Consider the following 26,818-nt stretch of genomic DNA (forward strand, 5'->3'; position numbering starts at 1 on the left):
CACGTATACAGGCCATCTCCTGAGAGATTAATTATAGAAAACACTAAGCCCTCGTAGAGTCACAACTTCAATGAGTTAAAATGAAAAGAACAAACAATCCATTTAAGTTACATTGTTGAGGGCCCTTGTTCACCTGTATATTTAGAAAATGTTGCTAGCTGGAGAATTTAACTCTAGAACACCTGTGCCAGTGTGAAATTAATATTGCAGATGCTACTTAATGTTATGAATTGTTTCATCTGCACAGTTTCAGCTTGTATTTGCTGCCCGTGTATAATTGTCCTTCCAAATATGGCATTTCATGCAGCCTGCACCATGGGTTTGCATACTACAAAAATTATTTTGGACTTATCATATCTCTTGCGATTCCCAAAAGGCCAACTTAAACCACTCTATGCTTCAATCTCAAAAATTGAGGAGACACCTGACCAACATCAAGTCGCAATCCCCAGCAGAGGAAGTCATAAAGTTTAAGTCCATTAATTACTGCAATTCCAAGTGTAACATTCCAAAGGAAGCCTGCTACTAAGCATAATTGGAAAGAAGACTTAATGCCACCCATGCGCCTGTGCTAATGGACAGTGACCAATGATCACTAGAGGCAGTAATCGCGAAGGGACACACTAAGATATTGCAAACATCCCCAGCTCTCCATTTTTTTTGGAGTCATGATTATCTTGACAGACACAAACAATGCAGTTCTTCCATTGCTCAAACTTACAGCTACAGCTGAGGCCAAATTTTAGAAAGCCAGTGTTGTGGAAATGCAGACATTTCATCCATTATTATTTATGGAGGAAAACTGCTAATTATCCATATATGATAAAGAGGACATGTTCAGATGATTGATCTTGTTAGCTGTTTATTTTTTTATTATAAATAGTAAATATTCACTGTGTTTGTACAGGAAGGAGAATCTTTACATCAAGGCTGTATTTTGCAGTCAAATGACAAACAGAAGGATGAATGGCAGACACTACAAAACATTCAGTTCCATTAAGTTTCATCACTCTTTAAAACCAGAATGTGACAGAAGAAATCACATCATCTAATCATTTTACTCGAAGGCAGTATTCATCTAATTTGTTTCTACATTCTAAGCAAAAATGTACATATCATGAGATACAGGCTAATTTCTAAAAATAGTTGAATATATAGGAATAAATAATAGCCTCTCTAAGAAAGTCTATGTTGCAATGCAACAAATTATCAGATTGATTTCATGATCATAATTAAGTTTATGGACAACATCATGGGAATTGTTTCCACAAACTCATACCCATGTATAAATATCCACCTATCGAGCTTCTTGTGTGACACTGAAGCCATACTTTCCAAATTGCCACCATGCTTCAGGCATTTAACGGAAAGACAGCAACACTCTATAATAAACAATTTCTGAAATTCCTTCTACCTATACATACCTTTCCTCTAGTCTTACTAAGATATGGTTTTCAGTCTGTGATATAAACTTACACAATTTTTCTACTTATCAGATTTTATGTGGAGAATTTTTTGTACAGTATCAATGGAATATATACTTTTTTTAGATCTTGTATATTGTTAACAATGCCCAAAACACCTGTCAGTAAACATCTTATATATAGCCAACCAATTAATTTACAAGGATATCAAGAAAATATAGAATACAATACAATACTTTCATGAAATACCATGGTAGATTGAGAAGTACATAATATTGCACATTGCAGTTTCATCACTAAAGCTGGAATGAGTTTGTTGCTTTTTTTTTTGCATTTGATGCATATTGATAGTGGACCTAATTAGAGAACTTTAAACAGCTCCATTTATCTCTGACTGAAAGACATCCTTCCACCCTACTACTTGGTCCTCAAGTGGGAACTTTTCATGCATTCTTTAGCAGAATTGGAAACATGGATTCTTATGAGATAAACATCCACATTTCAAAACTGAAAATGCAGTGTAAATCATCAACCACTACTTCAAATTCTCAGGAATAATTATTATTTCTAGTAGCAAGAAGGAACAAGCCTTCTGTGATCTTTGAAACCTACCCTCAATATTTATTTTGGGACCAAGCCACACAGAGTGTCAAAACTGAATGGGAATTAATATGTCATTGATGACTAAATGGATATTGTTTAATATTTTGGTAACTTGTAAATGGGAAATAATGCAACAAATACATGTCACGCAGAGCTATGATATCATCACCCAAGATCTGAAAGCCAAGTAAAACGTTGCAAAATTCTCTACATTGTCAGTCATTTTGAAGTGTAATTGTTTTCGTTTTGTGAGATCAAACCATTTGAAGACTAACTTAAACTGTTTCTAATTTTTTTTAAAAATCCTGTTCCTTATCCATACAAAGGTCATTAATTTTGAATGTCTGAGGAACTCCATAATTTATGATATTTGCTGAATGCTAGCTGCAAATTTTTAATTATAGGTGACTATTGGGAATGATTTAACTTCTAAACAGAAGAGCCAAATCTAAGGTAATAGAAGTACTATTAAAACCAAAGCTTAGAACATGGGGCTCATCCTAGGATCACAAATGAAAACCATTATCAGAGAAAGACAAAAGTTGGTTTGTTTCTAGGGAACAGATCCAACCGTTGTGGGCACCATGGTCCCATTATGTTTGTGAGTCCAGAACAAGGGTCATTTCAACTTTTATGGACTTTTTCACTCATGCTATATCTGGCTTCAGATAATGAAAGGCACCTGTAATGGAAGTAAAAGAAACTTAGGAATGCTTCTTGTGACAACATCGTTGCAAGGGGCCACGTCAAATGCAGGTACAATGTTGTCAGGGCTAATCATGCCTGCCAAAACTAAGAGGGTTACTTTGTTTATATTAGGACAAGTTTGACAGTACCACACGGATCCAGCAATATTGTCCAAGATGATGCCTGATTTGGCTTTTCTTAGAACATGTGTTTTTAATAGTTACATTCCAGTGGCTGCTTTATTTTTTGACAGACCTTGGCCTTAGGTTCTACATAAATGGCAAGCATATATTAGGTCCTGGCAATTAATCACATCAAGATGCTGCTCACAGAACTGAAGATAATTATATCGAGTCCTTTAACTCAGCTCTTCAACAAAATTAGTTTGTTAGAAATAGGCAGAAGTTTTCAAGTGCGTGGCAATGTCTTTTCAGGATTTTTGTACCGATTATCTGAGAGATCTAACTCAATTTATTGACTTTCCAGTGATCCCTTATGACAAAAACTCATCTTGCCAACATTTAGTTTTTTTTTCCATTTGTTCTCTCTCTCTCGCTCTCTCTCTCTCGCTCGCTCGCTCGCTCTCTCTCGCACGCTCTCTCTCTCGAACAGTAACACTAATTGTGAGTACAGATTTGTTTAGCTTTAATACTTGTGGAGGAAGGTAACTTTAAGAGGAAAGATTTACAAATTAACATTAATATTTCAATTGAAACAACTTTAACTCTTTAGAAGTACATAGTCTGGCAGTCCACAGCATACCCAAAATAATATGCTCACATCATATCTTTCATGCATTTTCTTTTAATGGATTTGTAGATCTGTCTATTTGTGAATTATTTAACAACTGTTCAAATATAATACACAGTATTCAATGATACTTTTAACCAATGAGTTTAAAAATGTAAGTAGTGCATTGAGATTACAATTACTGTAATAAGTTGAATAAAACTGCTGTTCTGAAGTCAAATACAATGCAATTCAAGAAGCTTCCAATGCAGTGAAAATTAAAATTTATAATGGATTGAACTTCTGGATTGCATGCCAACTAAAAACAGATACCTGTACTATGTCACTTATAAAAGTTTAAAAGGGAGATGCTGCCAAAGCTTTATTCAGTGTAGCTCAAAGCAAACATATGTTTAAAGAAGATGACAGCATAAGGTACCTAAACATTTAGTGTTCTTAATTTATTGATTAAAACAACAACCAATTAACTTAAAAAATAAAGTATCATCTGGCTCCATGCATTTAAGAAAGATGTTTAAAGCCATGAGATTAAATATTTTCAAATTAACAGATTTTTGGTCATCTAATTGAATTTGAAGGGGGGGAAAAAAATCGTGATTGTAGCCTCGCCAGTCTGTGGTAACATCCAATAACATCCAACTTGTAGACTGCTATCCAAACACAGGGAAAGACGTTGCATTTTCAGATACCAGAATTGCACAGTATAGAAAAATGTCACTCCTTCTTTTTGTTCCTCAAATGAAATATAACATTAAGTCTTTAAGTTAGTAATAGGCTGTCTCATCATCATGTTTCTTCGGAATCAAATAAATGTTGACCAAATGTACATTTTTCTTTTTAATACATTTTGTATGCTCTGTTTGTGCATTTGGCTGGAATGTTGCACTAAGTGCCAAACCAAACTAAAGGAGCAATATATTTTCTATTTATTTTACACAAGACTCATAAATTCATATTGAATTTCACATTCATATTCAAAGTTTGTATACTGAATCACACATTTTGATACAAATTGATGAAGGATGGGGTGGGTATGCATTTTTATAGCTAAATGTATTGCTTAGATTTACATGACACTTACTTTGCCCATATTGTCCATACTGGTATCCTGTCACTGGATCCACACTGTAACCTGAGGAGCTATAAGTTGATGGACAGTATGACTGGGAAGTGGGCAAGCTGTCGAGAGGTTTCATTGGGTCTAGTCGCTGACTACAACTTGCAGAAACAGAAGTAGATGGTTCCAGGCCTCCAGTTAGTGGTGAGAGGGCATAGTCAGTTTGTGGTTGATGTGGAACACCACCAGGATTTGCCAAGAGTCCCATAACCTGCAGAAATGCAAATTTATACCATTACTAATATACCAAAAACAATTTTTATTTTAGGTGTTTTTAAGTTGTTGTTTGAATGGTATTTTCAGTGTTATTTGCACAGATTATGATGCCAGGGGGTTGTATTCCCAAAAATAAAATCTAACTACAACCTGCACTGATGCAAAGGTATGTTTCCAATCCTTTGTTTAACTTTCAGTTTTAAGGAGAGATGATTTATCAATTGAACAAACTATAATTCAAAAACTATGCATCAATTTTTGTTTACAATTAAGAGTGAAGACTTCTGGAATAAACCCCTAAGGAGTGCAACAAATTTTGCTAATTTAAAACATAAAGTTAATGAGGTCATATTTCAGCAAGCAGTGAAAGGATAAATTCAACATCTCATTCTCAACCAGTAAAGCTTAACACAGCCTTCTTGTTGCTGGGGATTCCCTTCCCTATCTGGTCCACCACTGGTTGCTATTTCCTGTTCCTTTAAAATTAGAGCCAATGAAGGCAAGCCACGAATTTCAGATGTAATTTCTACCACTTGACAACTATTTAGCTGCTTCTCACCAACAAAAGCTATGATGTTTACCACCAATTTTGAGATCAAATGTATCCTGACAAAAGGAGTAGATCCAGTAATCTTCCTATTCTGCCATTTCAGCCCAGTATCTTCATTATCTGCTGAAGATAATGTGGAGGATTATTCCTATCTTCAGAGCTTCTAATGCCTTTCAAGTGGCTTCTTGATGTGGAATTTTCCTTGATTACTGTTGCCCCCCCCCCACCATTTCCCCCCCCCCCTCCACTTTCCTGGCACAGATGCTATCAGATGTCATCATTTGTAGATAACTACTCTAAACTATAAAAATAGTTGTTACTGTATGGGCTCAAGGCAGAAGGTAAAAGTCTGATTCAGTTCCAAAGAGGCAGATTAAGGGAAATCAGCCCAAAATACAAAAAGAGCAAGTCTTGTTCATAGATAAATATCCTCATATTTTCATGTAAAACATGCAGAAAAATTAAAGTGCTTACTACTGAGTGAGATGGGTAACTAATTCATTGTTCCAGGATGCAGGAACAAGCAGTGAACACAAGAGCGAGAGAAGGACAAAAACAAGCAAACTGCTTCATCAGTCCTGTCCATTGACTTCTCCAAAGCATAATCTTTAATCTGCCCATCCACCATTTTCATCTGACCATTGCCAGGACAGAATCTCCACTTCAGCTTGATTAATGTTGCATACTTAGCAAATATCATTTAAAATTTTATGCATGATCCTGGATGATTTATTCAAATCGCAGTCAAGAACAATGTCATTTAATTTATTCACTTTAGAAGATTCATATATAGTATAAATATTTTAAAATATTTTAGGGATATTTTAAAATTTTGGGGATTTTTTTTCAAATCTATGAGAAACAAAGGAAATAGAAGTTTTGCCAATTCCTACAAAATTCCTCAATTGATATTTTATTTACATATGAACAATATCATCTTCCTCAAGTATAAAAAGCAGCAATTGAAAATAAATCTGGTCCCACTTTATAACCAGGTATAGGATACTCTATTGAAGAGCAATTTCTTGTCCAAGACAATTTACATCTCTGGACTAATTTTTGGATCAAGTAACAGTGAAAAGGTGAAATCCTCAAAAAATAATTTTAATTGGCAATATTTTTTTCATTATGAAGGGATAATGCTACTTTTTCTCAAGATAAACTTGATACACACTCTGCATAATATTTCTATAACTTAAGGCGTCATGGTATTCTTTCAATTGTACAACCCTACCCAGAGGCAAAATTTTTAATATGTTTGGAGGCATGCCAGAGAAAGGATTAAATATTTTAAAGTTTCCTGTTTCTCAGAAAACACCGGTATATGACCCTAAATGTCTATCAATGTAATTTATTAACTACTAATTGTTCATGGGCAGTTTTTAAAAAAGGGAAAACTTGCAAAGAAAATCGGAGAGGAAAATAGGTTCCCTTGAAATTTTGCAACATAACCTTCATTTTTGTGTCTGTTATTTCCATTCTTCCAGTGTAAATAACTAGCTTTGTCTTCTGAGCACTTAAATTGCATATTGTAAAACAACATTTTTAATTATAATCATTTGTCTTATTTCTATTTCTAAGTAAAGTTTAAAAAAAATACACTTGACTTTCCACTAACTCCAGATTCGGTTATTTAACATATTGCTCAGTCATCATCCCATACTGTATTCAGTTCATTCAATTGACCAAATGCAAAAAAAGGAATTCCAAACAAAATGATATATTTACACAACATTGATGGAACTTCTACATTTTACAGTCGCCCCAGGCACAGTTTTGATATAGGATTAACCACATTTAGTTTGCTGAGGATTAAACAGATAAAATTGGAAACTTTGATGCTCAGAGGGTATTGTATATTTTAAATGTCACATTTGAATTTCAGGTGCCAAAAAACAGTCAAAGAAAGGTGATTTTGCATGTAGAAATACCATACCTGAATTAGGATTTTATTCCTGAAGAGGAATCAAATTTCCTAAAGATGAATGGCACCCTTAAATTTTCATAGCCCAGACTTGATAATAAATTTGGGATTTTCCAGCAGATGAATGAGATTCAGGAGGCCATTCAACCCCAAGCCTTCTCTGCATTTAACATCACAACTGGTTTGATTTTAGTCTCAATTTTACATTCCGGTCCTCTCAAACCTCTTCCATCACCCTTTAAGGAAGACAGTTTAAAAGACTCATGAGCCTCTGAGAGAAAAATAAATTTGCTTCATCCCTGCCCTAAATGAGTGAACACATTTTTAAATAGTGACCCCAGATCTGGGCGTCATCTACATATCCACTCTGTCAAAGCACTTTAGGATCTTATAAGTTTCAATCATGTCCTCTCTCATCTTTCAAAGCCTCAGTGGATGCAAGTTTATCCTGTCCAACCTTTTCTCATGAGACAAGCAGCACATTCCAAGTATTAAAATTGCTCTCAATGCATTAATGTCATTCCTTTAGCGAGGACAGTATTCTGATCTTCCCCCATACAATAGGTATAACCTCAGTACTTTTGTGGTTAATTACCCTAGAAATAAACAATTGCTTGTTGTATCCCTGAAACAAGAAAGTCTGCAGATGTTGGGGCTGAATGCATTACACAAACATGCTGGAGAAACTCAGCAGGTCATGCAGTAGCCATGGGAAGTAAAGCTTAACCTTAATAAAGTCTGCCACTGTTGGGGTGCTGACAAAGGGCCCAGGCCTGAAACATTGGTTACACTTTGGATCCTATGGACACTGCATGGACTGCTGAGTTTCTCCAGCATGTTTGTGTACAGTACTTGCTGTACCCACATATTTGCCTTTTGTGGATCCTTCACCAAAACAGCCTGGTCCTTCAGCAGAACAGCAAAGTATCAATTCTAATGATCTGGCTCACAAAGATCTAACAATCCTAGAGACATGGATTACCCCCATGTCTAATGTTAGTGGCTATCAGGTATTAGTTCACCAGATCCCTGTCATCCAGCAGATATGATGTCATTGACAATCATATTTCAAAACTTTTACAACTATTAAAAAAAGCACAGTTTTGAATTAACCTTCCAAATATTTTACTGTGCATTAAGATTAACATGCATACAATTATGGTATGATAAAATACCATAGAATTATAGAAAATATACAACAGGTATGGAGGGCATCTAACCTATGATATCCACATGTGCTGGAAAAGCAATCCAACCTCATTTCATTTCCAACTCTTGTAAAGTCAGAACGCCTCAAATATATGTCGGAAATCTGTTTTAAATGTGATCTGTGTTTCTGTCTCTGCAACTCAGACAGTGAATTATAGATTCCCCCAACTTTCTTGGTGTAAACATCTTAATTGTTCCTCCTTGAACATTACTACCAATTACATGAAATCTCTACCCACTATTTTTTAAATCCTATAGCTAAGGGAACCATATTCTCCTTATTTATTCTACCTGGACCCTTTGTAATTTTATGCATCCTAATTAAGTTCTCCTTTCAGTCCTGCTCATTTCCAAACCAAACAACTTACCTTTTGCAATCTTACCGCATGGTAAAAAATTTTCCAGCCTCAGCAACATCCTTGTACACATATTTTCTCCAAACCCTACAGAGCAATAGCACCTTTGCTGCAATATACTGTACACGTATGGACCAAAACTCTATGCAGTAGTCTTACTAGTATTTTATATAATTCAACAATAACCTCAATGCTCTTATAAATAAACAGTATTTATTTGGTTTATTCTTTTAAATTTAATTATATTTTGAAATATATGTAATGGTATCACAATCTACATTGTTAAAAATTACTAAGGTAGGAAGTTTGCAAAGCAATAATTATGTCTTAGTCCAGTCAATTCCATCTCATGCTTCAATTTTCTTTTCTTTGGCTTGGCTTCACAGACGAAGATTTATGGAGGGGTAATGTCCACGTCAGCTGCAGGCTCGTTTGTGGCTGACAAGTCCGATGCGGGACAGGCAGACACGGTTGCAGCGGTTGCAAAAGAAAATTGGTTGGTTGGGGTTGGGTGTTGGGTTTTTCCACCTTTGACTTTTGTCAGTGAGGTGGGCTCTGCGGTCTTCTTCAAAGGAGGTTGCTGCCCGCCGAACTGTGAGGCACCAAGATGCACGGTTTGAAACGATATCAGCCCACTGGCGGTGGTCAATGTGGCAGGCACCGAGATTTCTTTAGGCAGTCCTTGTACCTCTTCTTTGGTGCACCTCTGTCTCGGTGGCCAGTGGAGAGCTCGCCATATAACACGATCTTGGGAAGGCGATGGTCCTCCATTCTGGAGACATAACCTACCCAGCGCAGTTGGATCTTCAGCAGCGTGGATTCGATGCTGTCGGCCTCTGCCATCTCGAGTACTTCGATGTTGGAGATGAAGTCGGTCCAATGAATGTTGAGGATGGAGCGGAGACAACGCTGGCGGAAGCGTTCTAGGAGCCATAGGTGATGCCGGTAGAGGACCCATGATTCGGAGCCAAACAGGAGTGTGGGTATGACAACGGCTCTGTATACGCTAATCTTTGTGAGGTTTTTCAGTTGGTTGTTTTTTCCAGACTCTTTTGTGTAGTCTTCCAACGGCGCTATTTGCCTTGGCGAGTCTGTTGTCTATCTCGTTGTCGATCCTTGCATCCGATGAAATGGTGCAGCCGGGATAGGTAAACTGGTTGACCGTTTTGTGTGCCCGATGGAGATGTGGGGGGGCTGGTAGTCATGGTGGGGAGCTGGCTGATGGAGAACCTCAGTTTTCTTCAGGCTGACTTCCAGGCCAAACGTTTTGGCAGTTTCCACAAAACAGGACGTCAAGCGCTGAAGAGGTTCAATAAACAGTGTTTTAAAGCATTTGTTTATAAATTAACATCTGTTAAACTGATTTCCTTTAATTCTGTTGAAAGCTGGAGTAGAAATAGATCAATGATTATCTCCTTTGGATATCTGTGCATCCATAATTTAATGCAGATGTTTGCATCACTTTCAGAGAGTAACAACTGTATTATGACAGCAAAGTGTCGGCTAATTCACCTGATGTACTATTGCCCTATCCCCCTCAATTGTTCAAAAAGCTATTCTCAAGCACAGAGGTACACATCAGTTACATCTCATGCTTAATCTGGATTGTCCTGTAGTGAGACCCCAGCAGCAGTTATGCAGTAGATGTGTTCTATGTGTCATTGAACTGAACTAAGAAATTTGGAAACAATACAGAATATGCATGAGGTAACCATTATTCATTGATTAGCGATGGAAATGTTACACAAATTACGTGAGAATAATGGAACCTTTACCTTTATCTTTAACTGAATATTGTATAGTGTACAACTAAAAACTGACTAAAAGTCAACTCATCATTAACATTCATAGTCTTAGCTCACAGGTAATGAGCATTGCATGAGGCTTTACAGGTAGGACTAAAGTCTGTAGAACTATGATTTCAGAAAGAGAATAGAAAAAGTTAGTGTTGATGGAAAAATACAGTCAAAAATATCTGAACAGAATAGAACTTTCTTGTTTATCTGTTAAATAACTTTAATTTCAATTGATTACAAGATTTTAGTTTAAGGTAAAGAACTCAATGGTTATTTCACACATTTATTTCCAAGATTTCAAGCAGAACATTATACAATCTGATTTTGAAAATTATTAGGATTAAGTATGTGTTCTCAGTAAATGGCCATCATTGCAGTTTTATCACAATTTACCCATCTACTAACGTTAGCCATTTCAGATGGACACTGATACAGAATTAACTAACAGCTTGTATTGATTTCCAATAATATTGTAGCATAAAAATTCAGAAAATCAATTTTTTTTCATACTTTTTTGTGATAAATCCTTAAATGTCTATTTAGTAATGTTTTCTGCCCCAAGTGGTTTAATGCTGATAAAAAATGCTCCAGGAATCAACCTGCAGTTGATTAACAGCAAAATAATTAGATTTTAGTAATTTCTGCATGGTTCTTTGAGAACAAGAAAAAGAAAGTAGCCTGGAGCTAAAGAGTGTCAGTTAAGGTATTTCAATGTGACCTTCTCACTTAAAGCATGGAGTTACAGGAAGGGCAGAACTAGTCTGCACCAAATCATACTGCAAGCACTGAATGAAAGCAGGACTAGTCCAGGGCATCCACCCCCAGCTTGTTGGTACCAGGATCTTTCCATCAGTAACAAGATGGTTGTTTGAATGCACAAGTGTAAAACAATGAATTTAGTAAGAATTAACTATTTTCAGCTTTGATTATTCTAAAGATCCAAGTTTAGGTAGCAAGCATTCAAACAAAAGTGCAGTCATTACAGTTTCTCTCCAAGAAAGGATCCTACCAACATTTTTGACCTCTGACCCTCCTCAGATGAGATTACTAAAAAAGCACTATTTTATTCCATAGACTAATGTTCACTGGGGAGAAAGTTAAAATAACAAAAACTCATTTATATTGGTATTAAGCATTGAAATGAATTCACAAATTCAGAGTGATATTTATAATGAGTGTGAATAGTCTAAAGGTTGCATTAGTTTTCAATTTTATGGCATTTGAACCACAGATTTTTTTGTAAGCCTAATAATTTTTGAAGTGATTCGGCCACATGCTGATTGAAATCACAGAAATGCACCATGTATATTATTAAGACATATCCATGAAAATTATTGTTATTGCAAAGAGATGAATTGCAAAGATCTTTCACACATAAAATAGGAAACTAATAAATATTTAAATACAAAAATTCATAATTCTGGATCATATCTGGTAGCTGAGATTGATATAGACATGCTCGCCTTCTCTAAAATGGTTGCAGGAATGGGGATGGCAATAGAACCATCCCTGTAACAGTAATGCTGACAGCACACTAACCTTTGTGTTCCCTGTACTGTTAAATGATCGCTGAGTGCGGCACTGCTGTCTGAAGTGTTCATTAACTTCACACCTCTATCAATACTTACTGGCACTGGGTAAAGCGAACCAGTGTCATGTGAAGCTAGCCTGTCCTTTTTAAATGGAGAAGTGCACCATGGCTGCAGTCGACAGCACCAGGCATGCAGGAATGAAATTTGTCCTGTGAAACAGTAAGAAATTTAAAACAAGGTGGAGAGTAGGTTGCCAATAAAGGCCCTGATGAAGAAAGTAAAGAAGGAGGAAAGTTGTGCTTCTCCAAAGGATGTTGATCTTCCATTGCTAAGTACATTTCCCCGTATCTGAAGTTCTGAATACTGAAAAGAAGCTTTTTGCGGCACTAACATAACGTCACAAGTTGAGAAAGAATTATCACACGTCTTGCCCATGAGGGCTCTAACACTCTGTTGGCGCCATTTTGATAATAATAGAGCTCTCATGTACTGTACAAATATATAGTGGCCCATGGCAATAAGGTCCATAGATAGCACTGTGGATGTCAGTAAAAAGAATAATAGAACAAGAAATCATGTCAGTTTATTAATTCAAAGAGAGACTTTTAAGAAAAAAAACCATTGTTAATGAGGCAGACGACACTGGAGGAAACCATTGAAAAAACCATTGGGGAAAATTACTAGTGTTTGGAGTTGCATTGATCTTATTTTGTAAGCAGAGATCAAGTTGTTTTTTGGTTTATATTAAACATTATTTCATGCTCAAAAAGCCTGCCATTGTTTTTTTTTTGTTGCTGTTTCATGGCTGATACAAGTATTCTGCTGATTCTACTGAGCCAAAAAAAACGTCCGGTCCCAAGCGTTTCAGATACGGGGAAATGTACTGTTCATTAAAAGGCAGTGGTTAGCTCCAGGAGTCAAACCCCTGAAAACAGTGGCAGAAGACAATCAATAACTTCCTCCATATGGTCAAGATCAATCAATGTGTCTTCAAAGCCGGATTTTCTGAGTATGCTATTATCCTAAATGCTGCTCCATTTACGACACCACTATCAAATATCTACTAACAATTGTCAGGACCACTGACCTCCAAATCCCTTTGTATCCTTGATCCAAATAACTTTAATTCCATAAGCAGTAAAGGAGCAACTATCCCTCCAGAGGAGGAAATGGAACAACAACCCAGCATCAGAACCAAGTTCAAATGGCTGTCCAGGAAGGTCAAACTGCTCCTATGTTGGATTGTACTGTCCAAAGTGGCTTGTAAATTTCCAGTGATATGATTTCCACCAGATTAGGCACTCTGCTAGAGAGACAGTGGTCCCTAGGTCATTGACCTTCTGACCAATCACAGGATGATAATATTCACCTGATCCCCAATCATCTACTGTAAGGTAAAACATCATGAGATGGGAATGTGTAAGGAGTTACCCTGCCCTGTACAGGGCTGTAACAAGATGTAAATGCATCCTTGTACTTACAAGATAAGAGAGACATTGATGGATTGAGAGGCAGGAAGCTAGCAGGGAAAGGATAGCAACAGTTTTAGTCATTGGACAAGTAATGATATGATGATGTTCTAAGCACATATCCAAGGGTATAAAAAATCACCATTTTGCTGATAACGGCAGAATGCATTCTCCGACTAACATGTTTAGTCGCAAGTGTTACAATCCGGTAATAAAGAACAAAGAACCCTGATTTCGACTCAGCCTGGTGTTTGTCTCACTCATTCATGAACAAAGCAGACCTAACACTACTCATGCCTTTGCTTTAACCTGTCAGCTTGCCAACACATTCCAGTCTGCTGTCAAGTCTTTTATGTCTTGAGGCCATCTCAATAGCACCTCCAAAATCTATTTAGTCTTATCCACTGAAAATCAGCTGCCATGCATCAAATATCCTATAGACCTTGGCAGTACACAAAAGTGCAGGAGAAACTCAGGAGGTCATGCAGCATCCATAGAAAGTAAAAGGTCGTCAACATTTTGGGTCTGAACCCTTCGTCAGAGTGCTGAAAATATGGAAGACGGTGAAATAAAAAGGTGATGAGGAAAGGAAGGGGGAGGAGTGCTGGGTAACATGAGAGGTTATAGGTAGATACAGGTGGAAGTTTAGAAGAGAAAGAAGCTGAGAAATGATAGAGAGAGAGGGTAGAGGGCTAAGAAAGATGGCTCTCTGAAAGGAAGAGGAATAGAGGGGGTGTTGAACTGCAGGAAGACAGAGGAATGAGGGAAAGAGAGAGGCCAGGAGAGAGGGTTAATGGAAATTGGAGAAGTCGATATTAATGCCATCTGTTTGGAGACTGCCAAGACAGTATATAAGGAGTTGTTCCTCTGTTTTGCAGCTGGTCTCAACTTATAGTAGATAAAGTCATAGACCAATAGTTTTTAACCTTTTTTTTCCACTCACATACCACCTTATGGGATAACTTAAGGTGGTATGTGAGTGAAAGAAAAAGGTTGAAAACCACTGCTATAGACAGACATGTCAGTGTGACAATAAGGTGTGGGATTGAAGTTGTTGGCCACTGGGAGCCCTGCAGAGAATCATCTGGCCAGGCAAAGGCACACAGGACAATTGGCTGAAAACATGTCAGATATTATTGCAAAGGTAACCCACATGATATTCCTTGCCAATCTTCAGAGTAGCGAATTTGTCTCTAAGCATCCTTAGAAGAAACAACTGTTGAATTTTTCTCACTCCATCTTTTCCCTTACTCCTTCAGCAGGTCATCCTGTCCTGCATGCTTTCACCTTACTCTTCCGGTTATGCCGTCTTACAAGGGGATTGGCTGCTAATGTTTCTGGCAGCAATTAGTTACAGCAGAATGTATGAAGACAGGAAAAAGAGCCTGCCAGATTGGACTTCTACTGCCTGAAATAATTGTAGCAAGCACCAAAATACTTTGAGCAACCAACAGAAAAGACCAATCAGCAATGGCCTTCTTAATCTGTTGATGATTGGTGAGGTGAGGATGGATTAGGAGTACAATCCAGCAGGATCTACGCATATTCAACCATGCAACATTCATAAACAGTGTTGGCTGTAGCACTGAGCACAAAATGGCAAAATCACATTGCATGCTGATTAGCATCATCTGTTGGCTCTGCAGACGTCTTGACAGACATTTGTTGTACTAATATTAATGCCGTAATCAATATGATGTCCAGGGTGACTCTCAGCGAAAGTCAACATGTGCACAGCCAGTCCCATTCTAGTCCCTAAATGGGATGGATAACTTTTTGAGTTTCATAAATTTTAATTTATAAGTTGCATTTTATTATTTCACAGCATTATTGCTATTCAACAACAGAACAGCGCATATCGCAACCTGTCATGCAATCACTCCCATTGTTAGTTGAGATGCAGCAGCTGGTGAGTCATTTACCACAATGTATGTGCATCATCTTACAATGAGGAGCAGAGGAATTTTATTTGGGCACCAGTGCTAAAGGATTTGAAACATATCAGTCAACAGATGGGCTCAACCTTACACGTTCAGTTTGATTGGATGGACACGCTGGCAGAGCAATGACAGCAAACCTGTCAGAGTTCACCATAATCGTTCTAGGAAACCAACAGTTGCTTTGGGAATTTCACAAAAACTTCATTTAATGCAGAAATCTCAAAATTGCTGTCAGGGATTTAGTGCTCCTCCACTTTCTCCAAGAGAATGATCTAAATCAATATGAATTGCATGTGAATTGCTGTCACTGTAAAAACAAACCAAAATCTCATATTTTATTAGATGTGATTTAATAAAATCAACAACTTGTACTTAAATAAAGTGCACCTTAATATTAGGAACATAGGAAGAAGGACAGGAGTAGGCCAAAAATGGCCCATCGAGCCTGCTCCGCCATTCAATACGATCATGGCTGATCTAATTTATGACCTAACTCCACCTACCTGCCTTCTCCCCATATTCCCTAATTCCTCTATCATGTAAAAATTTATCTAACCGAATTTTAAATATGTTTAATGAGGCAGCCTCAACCACTTCCCTGGTTAGAGAATTCCAAACATTCACTACTCTCTGGGAAAAACTATTTTTCCTCATCTCTGTCCTAAATCTACTCCCCCGAATCTTGAGACTGTGTCCTCTCATTTTAGTTTCCCCGGCCAGCTCAAAAAACCTTCCTATATCTATCCTATCCATACTCTTCATAATCCTATATGTTTCTATAAGATCTCCTCTCATGGAAGACACATGCAAGTTACTTCACCAGGGCATCCATCAAACACAAATATTGACAGCAAGCCGTAGATGGATATATTTTGCCAAATGAACAAACACTTAATTAAGCAAAGAATAAAAATCTGAAGTGACTCAATGGGTCAGGCAGCATCCAAAGGTAGAAATTGTCAGTCAATGTTTGTGGTTGGGACCCTTTATCAAAATTCTTAATATGAAAGCCTTGGTTCAGACAAAGAGAGTTAAGAATCGAGTTCCAAATTTTCATTCTTGGAACTGAAGGCATGACCACCAATAATTAAATTCAAGGATGATCAAGAGGTCAGAAGTAGAGGATATCAAATGTGAAGACATTACAGGGAGAGGGAAGGCCATGTAAAGATTTGAAGACAAAGATTAACCTATTCGTTTGAAAATCAAGTGCTGGTTGGGTCATCAAGTTGGGTTTGATAAATAAACTAGCACATCTCTCATGTTAGGACACAAGCAAGAGAGTTTTTTGAATGGCCAGAGAAGTATGGAGATAAGAATAAGGGAGTCAAGACAATGAAAAACATTTTAAAAGACCTACTTAAGATGGAAATCAGCCAACGTACAATAGAATGGTCAAATTTAGAAGTAACAAAAGCATAGATTTAGACTTCAGCCGTGGATAAGCTGTAGCACAGATGATTCAGCCAATCCTGGAGGTGGAAATAAGCTGTTATAGTGACAATATTGATGTGAGGTGTGAAGTTTAATGCAGAATCAAATGGAGAAATTGACTCATAGAGCGATGCAACGCAGAAACGGGTCCTTTAGACCATCAAGTCTGTACCAAATTCAGACAGCCATTCTCTCAACTAATGTTACCTTTTACTCTCCTTACATTCCAATCAATCCTACCCTGAATTCCTCCAGTCATCCGCACACTTTCAGGGGTTAATTAATCTATCAAGCCACATATTTTTGAAATATGGGAGAAACCCAGAGAAAACCCACACATCATCGGAGGTAAAACTTGTAAACTCTACACATTACCACCTCCGAGTGCAAGATAGAATCCAAGTGGCTGGAGCTGTGTGGAAGCAGCTCTACCAGTTGCACATTGTGCCTCTCATGTGCTAGCGCTTCAGTTCACATTCAGTGAGTTGGCAGGGGGAGTGATGGAATCCATGAAAGGGAAACAGGATCAGGAGAAAGGCCTTCACTATATTTAGCTGGATCAAGTTTATACACATTGAGAAATGTATGGAGAGAGAAAATGGGGGTAGATGCAGACTGTCCTTGGAAATAGACCAGTGAACCTTTGAGCTTTCTCTTCTACTCAAAATGATGATGGCTGAATTCAGTTCACGGTTTCTGAGTTTTCCTTGCATTTCTTGATCTCCTTAATCTCACTAGTTCTTTCAAAAATATATTTAATAGTTTAGCCTCAACTGTCTTCTGTAATAGGGAATTAGCTAGGTTCACCAGTTTTTGCATGAAAAAAATTTTGTCATCCTGCATAGCAATCTTCCATCCATACACTTAGTTCATGATTTCCCCACTACTGAAAACGTATTCCAGCATCTTGTATGTTCAGTCCCATCAGGATTTTAGTTTTCAATGAGGGCCCCCTCTCATTCTTTTAAACTCTAGCAAATAGGAGTCAATTAAACCAACCATCTTCATAAACAGTGGAATCTGTTGGGTGAACTTTCATTGCACTTACTCTATTTCTCAGATAGGGGATCAAAATTGCCCACAACATTCAAGATGTGGCCTGACCAGCCCAGTACAATTACAGTGAAAAATCCATGACCTGTTCTCAAATCCTCTTGCCCTCTTAACCTCCTGCTGCACCTTCAGTGCTGACTTACATCATCATCAACAGGTTTACAAGTCACACAGGCCTTGTTGTACTGCCTCCTTTCCTAATCTAATTCCATTTAAATAATAATTTGCCTTTTTGGTTTTTCCTTCAAAATTAATAACTCACATTTATTCACATTGTACAGTTATGTGTTTAGCAACTCACCTAACCTGTCCAAATCATCTCTACTGCTCACACTCCCACAATTCTATGTGTCATCTCCAAACGTGATATCACATTTTATTCCCTCATCTCAATCATGAATACGTTTAATGAATGGCTGGAGTTTAAACACTGATCCCTGAAACACCTACTGCCACTTGGTAAAAGACTGCCTGTTTATTCTTTATCTTTATTTCATGAATCAATTCTCTATTCATATCAGTTCTTTATACCCCTCATCAAATCTTCTTCCTCTCACTTAAACCTACTTTGTCTTTACTTGACACTCCAATCATGGGAACTACATTTTGACTATCATATTTATGCTTCTCAACATTTTCCATACCTCTATTATGTCGCATCCCAGCCTCCTACCCATCAAGGAATACAATCTTAGGCTATATAAACTCTAGCTAAAGCTGACGCCTTCCCACCTAGGGAATATCCTGTTTAATTTCCTCTGCTCCCCCTCCACTTCTGGCCTGTAACAAGGTGCCCAGTAGTTTGTAAAGTTACAGATTTACCTCCCAACCTATATTTGTGAATCTCACGGTGCTTTGACTTGGAATTTCAGAATAGTTTGTACCTTAAGTTATATAACAGGTTGTATTTGGCAGCATGAGCTTGTGGGCCAGAATGGCCTGTTACTGTGCAGTATTTCTAAATTAAAATTCATCTCCAATCGCATTTTACATCATAATTTCTTCTATAGGACCTTATGAAAATCCAAAATACATCAAATCCATTGGTTCTTCCCCATTTATCCTGCTTTTTGTAATCTGAAAAAAAATAGGTTGTTTATCAAACATGATTTCTCTTTTGGAAATGCTCACTGTCCTTGATCGATACCTCAACTATTTCCCCACTATTAATGGCTGGCTAATAAATTTATAATGTTTTCTATTTCCCTCCTTTAGAAAAGAACTGAGTTTACATCAGATGTCCTCTAACTGATGGAGAATCCATAGAATGTAAGAAAATGATGACCAATGTTATTTTTTTTAATACTCTGACTTTAGGCCCTGGGGAGTGATCAGTACTGTTTCTCATCAATTTCCTTACATTGTTTCCCTGGTAATACTGTTTTTGATTCATGGGATGTTAAATGTTCTATTTTGTGAAGCCAGAACAAAAATAATTGTTCAATTCGTTTGCCGTTTCTTTGTTCCCCATTATTAAGTCATCTGATCCTGACATTAAGTCACTAATATTTTTTCTCTTCATATATCTGGAGAAGCTTTTAATATCATATTTATTACCTGTATGCTTACCCTCTTAATCTATAGTCCTCCTCTTAGTTAATCCCTTGGTCCTCCTTTGCAGAGTTCCAAATTGTTCCCAGTTCTCAACCTCACTGCTGTTTCAAGCCAATTATTATTTTACTACTTTGGATCAAATACTGTCCCTAAGTTCCCTCATTAGCCCTGGTTGAGTCATCCTACCTGGTTAATTAATGGATCAGAAAGAAATGTATAATTATTGTTGTTCATCAATGTTTGCCACAGTCAATCCACTCCATCAGAAGTAACATTACCCAACATTTCTGTTGGCCAATCTTACCCTTTATAATCAAATGTTCCTTAACTTAGGATCCTGGTCCCAGAATGATATATGTCACTCTCCATCTTAAAAAGGAATAACATCATATGCTCACTCCTTCCCTAGGGGGACTACGCAAAATTGGTAATTAATTCTTCCTCATTACACAAAACCCTCTCTGGGATGACCTAGCTTCCATTTGATTCCTTGAAATACTGCTCCAAAAAATCATCCCATGAATTCCCCCTCCATATTATAATTACTAATTTTGTTAATCTGAACTATGCATAGATAAAAGTTACCCATAATTAAGTTGTACACTTATTGACTGCACCTCAAATGTCCTGTTCAGTGCATTCCCCAATAATATCTGCAGGGCTATATACAATTCAAGGTAGTGCTTGATAATTAAAAGACAATGGAAAGTAAAAAGACATGGTGGTTAGGTAAATCAGTGTCATCAGAATGGATTTGGAAACCGATACTGTTTTTTTAGGATGATGTTGCCAAAGGGAAAAATGCAAATGAGAGAGCAAGGATAGACATTTGAAAACACCAGAGGTAATTAAGCAGTTGTAGGAAGAAGAGACACTACTACAATTCTTTGGCTGTGAACAGACTATAAGAATGGAGTGATGGGCAATGGAAGTGGGAGATGCAGTTAATCTTGTAGAAGGTTTCAGGCATATCAAGAAAGTCAAAGTGGGCTGGATTAACTTTGCCATAGTGTGACCAGTTCTCATTAATGGCTTCGATCAGACCTATTGCCATACCAAGACAGCATAAGTTTAAATGACATTAAGTGATATGATTCCTGCTTAGCACACTTTCTGATTATTATAAAACTCTCTTTGCAATTACATTATTATTTCCTCATGTAACATTTCAATATACCATGGTTATTAAAGTATAAGAAATTTTCAAACTAGTTATAAAAATGTGGCTTTTCGTCATGTGAATGTTTAAAATTGTTGCTTAAACATTCATTCCAGATAATAGCACTAAATGTCATATAAAGTAGCAGTGTTTTATTCTATCTAATCTCCAAGATCTATGGAATTGAACTTCTGAAGCAGAGCAGAAAGAGTTTCTTTACAGCAAGTTTAGTGTTACAAATCCAAGTGAATTTTTAAGCCTGTGCTTTTTTTCTTCCCAATTTGTCAAATCTGATCATTCTTTAATGTGATTGGCGTATCATGCAGTTTGATAACATTACATTGGCTGCTTGTCAGAATTCTCTCCAAGCTAACACCTGACAGCAGCAGACATCGAATAAAGTTTTTGACACAATCATTGCTATATTGTGGTGGGTGATTTTTCTTTACAAGATTGCAGCTAGCATCATCCTGAGCACCACTGACTGCTGCTCACATCAGTGGAACCACGTATGCAGAGGTAGGTGCAACTGACAACTGTTGACCATAAGCAAATTTCTCCCTGCATGTTTTAAAATTGGAGACTGTAATTTCCAACAACCTATGACATGCACCCCACTGCTGTTTAAAGGGCAACAACTGAAGAACAGCTCTACTACAGCAGAGAGCCATTTTATTACAAGAGTTACTTCATTTCTAAATTCATTTAAATAGAGTGAAGTGGGAGACTGGAATTACTTCACCATAAATGGAAATTCACAACATCAAGTTCATTGAAAGTAAGTTCCACTGAATAAACTACTGATGACTACTGATTTCTGAAAGTTGAAGCATTAAAAGAAAATTGTGAGTATTGAATTCAACCATTTTACTTCATAACAACAAAGAAAAACCATACACTAACTTTAATCTTCCAAATTCACAATTTTTTAGGTATTTGCAGATTAGAAATGTTTTGAATACCCAATTAATAAATTTTCCCCACACTCAGGAAGTAGATGAGGATGTAATTTTTCTTTTGTATCCCTCCCAGAAGGGCCTAATTGCTCACATTTATGATATTATGTTGACATTATATCATGTTCCAATTGATAAGATTAAAAAAGCATGGGAACAGGATTTACAATTAGCTATTTCTGATGACTTGTGGGAAAGGATTTTTAAACTTGTTAATACATCGTCAATCTGTGCCCATCACTCACTCCTCCAATTTAAGGTTACACACAGGCCACACATGTCTAAAGATAAATCGCCTCTTATATTTCCAGATGTCAACTCTCATTGCAACAGGTGTAGCAATGGGGTGGCATCGTTAGTTCATTTAATTTGGTTTTACCCAGCATTGGAATCTTATTAGAAAGAAATTTTCAATACTTTATCTACAATTTTAGCGTTAACTTAGAGCTGAATCCAATTATGGCACCATTTGGAGTGTTGATGGGAGATAGACATCTGATCGCCATGTTATTACATTCACATGCTTATGGCTGCAAGATCTATTTTACTTACGTGGAAAGATTCTATTCCGCCTCTCAATGTTCTGCGGATGTACCAAATTTTAGCTAGTTTAAACTTAGAGATGATTAGATGTGCTATGACTGATACCGATATTAAGTTTGATAGAATGTTTCCCCCATTTATGATTTTTTTTCGATTCTTAAACATGCTTTGATACAATATGTTGTATTATTATGTTTTTTTTCTTCATGTTAACTGTTTTCATACAATGGATATGACCTGTACTCACCAGAGTTTAGAAGGATGAGGATTTCATTAAGACATCCCAGCTTCTAATTTCTAATTTTCAATTTTCAGCTATTAGGTTAGGGGGTTAGATAACTTAATTTAATTTAGGATTAGTTAGATAAGTTTAGAATATATATCTGTAGAGCTCGTCGAAAGAATCAAAGACTTGTTGATCCAAACCAAGGCTTTTATTAGCAAAAGATAGGAGCTCTTCACAGGTGGCCGACCAGTCCGGAATGATCCGACCTGGCTAGGGACACAACCCTTTAAGGCCCAGACAATAGGCGTGGCTTAGCTCTCAGCCAATTGCTGTAAGCACAGTCTAGATACTGTAACTATATACACTATATACATTGGTGATAGATCTGTACTATCACATTCTCTCAGCCAATCGTTGTAAGCACAATCTAGATACTGTAACTATATACACTATATACATTGGTGATAGATCTGTACTATCACATTCTCTCAGCCAATCGCTGTAAGCACAGTCTAGATACTGTAACTATATACATTATATACATTGGTGATAGATCTGTACTATCACATTCTCTCAGCCAATCGCTGTAAGCACAGTCTAGATACTGTAACTATATACACTATATACATTGGTGATAGATCTGTACTATCACAATATCTTTTCTACTATTTTTATGATTTGAACAATAGAGCCTGTGGGGAATCATTTACTGTTTGTTTATAATGTATATCCATTTGATTTATTATCTGTAACCTATCATTCCATTTTTTTGTGTGTGTGCTAAAACTTAAATAAAAAGATTGGAAAACAAATTATATTACTCATATTCACCATGATAAACTTATATTTAAGTTTATCACAATGATTATTATATGATTATTATAAATTAAATAAGGAATTTTAAAATACATTATCCCAGTTAATAGCTTTAATTAAAATTGTACATATACATAAATACAAAAATGCTAGAGAAACTCAGTGGGTCATGCAACACCTGTGGAAATATGAAGAGCTAAGGTTTCAGGTCGATGATCCTTCATCAGAGTCCATAAACAAAATCACAATCCTAAAGTGAACAAAATGGATCAAGTGTTCTGTACCTGGATCTCAAATTTTCCTTGGATCACCCTGAAGGAACAGTAAAATACTTTGACGGTTAAACCACTTTGGCTGCTTTTACAATAAAACCATATGACATACATTTATTAAAAGAGGGCAACTATCAATTTAATTTGGATTTTTTTGTCAGTATCTGATACCATGTTATTTTGTCTTCAGTGTGTAACTGAACTTCTAAGGATTTGAGGTATATGTAAATTTGGGAAATGAAATGAAATCTGTTTGGTGACCTTTTGTAACTTTAAATTTAGAATGTACATATCTGATGGTGCACCAGAGAATCCAAATGATTTACTGGCAAACTGAAGTTTTCTAGTTTCCTTATCAGAGGCATTTAATTTTTTTCTTCCCTTTTGCTCATCTGGTCTCAATCATTAACTTTCATAATATTTTCTTATGTAAAAAACATTACAATGAACTACGCCTGTACAATGCAGGAAAGGGTTTTTATACCATTGTATCATTTTACATTTTTAATATATTCATTATGGCTGTTCTATGACTTAAATGTATATCTGTTTGGAATAAGTCAAAATATGTCTGTGTAAAGAAGTAAGCATACATGTCAACTCTGTGTCAGAAATATATTGAGGGGAATTGTTAACATGAAATTTACATTAATGTTGCCATTTATTTCATTTCACAATTAGTTGGAGTTGCATAAATAAAAATAAATATTACTACAGTCACAGGGATATTTTTTTAAAAATGATTAATTAATAATTTATGAAAAGCATATTTCCATTTTTAGTTTATTTTTTATATGTTCTGCATGTTACAATATAAATCATTTTCCTATCTTTAATTTTATATTCACCTTTTACATTCTTTCAGTTGAGCACACAAATTATCCAGTTGCTTTGTCAGTTGTGTTGATAAGTAAGTAAAACATATATTTGGGTTTGGATAAATTAGATTTTAATTTAGATTATTAAAATAAGGTAAATTGGGGCAAGACAAAACTTTGTGGTCAAACATGTGAGGTTCTTTTAGAATATATCCAGGACTGTTAACTTTACTCTCTCATTCAAAATATGTTAATATTTCCTTTGTGTTGAGCCATGTGGTAAATGTTTGAACAAATTAAAATGAGGTTTTGAGAGGCTTGTGAGATCTGCCCTGCCATCCATAATGCCCTGATAATAAAAGCTATCTAAAATATAAAAAAGTACTGTAAGAAGACAGACTCAGAGAAAAGCTACATGGATGAAAAGAAAACTGGAGCACGAAAACAAAAAATAGAGCTAAGTTATATTTGGTTAAACTGATCAGGTAACAAAATCACTTTTATTTTTCATTTATATGAAGAACCTGAACAAAGATATTGTAAGATGATTAAAGATAGGAGCAGAAGTAAAGCATTTGGCCCATCTAAACTGCTCTGCCATTTGAATTACGGTTGGTAATTCTTCCTTTCAACTCCACCTCCTGCCTTGTCCCTATAACCTCTGACACTTTTACTAATCAAGAAACTATCAACCTCTGCTTTCAATATACCCAATTACTTGGCATCCATAGTAGTCTGTGGCAACCAATTCTACAGATTCACCACCCTCTAGTCAAAGAAATTTCTCCTCATCTCTAGTTTAAAGGAACATCCTTTTATTCTGAGGCTCTGCTCTCTGGTCCCAAAACTCTTCCGCTACTGGAAACATCTTCTCTATGTCCACTGTATCCATCCTTTTTAATATTCATCCTCATCCTTCTAAACACTGGTGAGTAAAGGTCATATCCATTATATGCTCCTCATATGTTAAATCTTGCATCCCTGGGACCATTCTCATGAATCTCCTCTGGACCCTCTCTAATGCCAGTATCTCTTTCCTTAAATACGGGTCCCAAAACCACCCACTATACTTCAGATTAGAAAAAAATAATATATTAACATTTTCTCATGATCTCAAAATAAGACCAGGAGATTAAGTAGGGCAGCATGGTTGGCATAGCGATTAGTGCAACGCTTTTGCAGCGCCAGCGATTGGGATCAGACCAGGGTTCAAATCCGGCACTGCCTGTAAGGACTTTGTACATTCTTCCCCTGTCTGTGTGGGTTTTCTCTGGAGGCTCCAGTTTCCTCCCACCATTCAAAAATGTACCAGGGGTGTAGGTTAATTGGGAGAAAAATTGGGCATCACAGGTCCATGGGCCAAAATGGCCTGTTACTGTGCTGTATGTCTAGATAATGATGTACAGATTCATTTCAATGCAGAGAAAAGTGAAAAAGTATATGTCTAGAGAGAGATTAGTGAAAGAAAATGCAATCTGAATAGTACAATCCCCATCAGTATAGAGAATTTTTTTTTAAATGAATATTGCTACATCGATACAGTAAGAAAGTCACAATTAAAAGTGTTTAAAAGCAAATGAACCTATATTTTACATCTCAGAGAACTGAGAATAAGATCAAGAAATTATTTTTCATAATGCTTCAGTTAGACCAAATATGGGGTATTCTTTGAGTCAGGATGATACTATTCTATGTGGCCTATTGGAAGATACAGACCAAGAAACTTTTGGATTAGGAGAAGATGTAGGATGCTCATCTTCTCATCTGTTCAGACATTCAATTAAATCGTAAATATTTTGAGTGTTTAATCCCAGTATTTTAAACCCTTTTCTTATCAAATATTTACCCACCTGCCTTAAAAATACTCAAACACTGCTCCATTTGAGCAAGAAAGTTCCAAATACAGGTTGAGTACCCGTTATCCAAAATGCCTGGGACCACAAGTGTTTCGAATTTTGGATTTTGAAATAAGTGCTTAGGGTAACAAAGCAGCTCAGTCGATCAGCAAAATACCTGTATCAGCTGTTAAACAGCAACAACAAACAATAGCCGGCTTTTTGAGCGCCGACATGCCGCCACAAGTGGAAAATTCACCTGAAAATAATATCTTGTACTTACCCAAAAACAACATGATCTCTGCTTTCAAAAGAAGATAAATGCACCACAAAACACTGGAAATTCTCCTGGATGGCTTTTTTAAATGTAGAGCAAGTGAGGTCATTGTGGAATTTTCAAGTTGTGGCAACATGTCAGCGCTCAAAACATTTTGGAGTATTTCAGATTTTCAGATAAGGGGTTCTTGACTTGTACACATGACCATCCAAGAGAAAATAAAATTCACCTCATCTCTGTCCTAAATGGGTGACCACTTACTTTTAAATGGTGATTCCTTCTACAGGATTCTCCCACAAGAG

At 36.6% G+C, this 26,818-nt stretch overlaps 1 protein-coding gene across 3 annotated transcripts in view; it reads right to left on the minus strand.

Annotated features, from left to right (window-relative positions):
- Positions 1–2,674: 2,674 nt before the first annotated feature.
- Positions 2,675–26,818, minus strand: part of pax3b (paired box 3b) — a 94,077-nt gene continuing 69,933 nt past the window's right edge. For all 3 annotated transcript variants that reach the window (XM_069896692.1, XM_069896694.1, XM_069896693.1), the window contains 2 exons: positions 4,546–4,792; positions 2,675–2,709 (listed from right to left, as the gene is read on the minus strand). In XM_069896692.1, the coding sequence (XP_069752793.1) occupies positions 2,675–2,709; positions 4,546–4,792 (282 nt within the window). The remainder of the gene's footprint in view (positions 2,710–4,545; positions 4,793–26,818) is intronic.

This window comes from Narcine bancroftii, chromosome 9 (genome assembly GCF_036971445.1).
Source record: "Narcine bancroftii isolate sNarBan1 chromosome 9, sNarBan1.hap1, whole genome shotgun sequence".
Lineage (NCBI taxonomy): Eukaryota > Metazoa > Chordata > Chondrichthyes > Torpediniformes > Narcinidae > Narcine > Narcine bancroftii.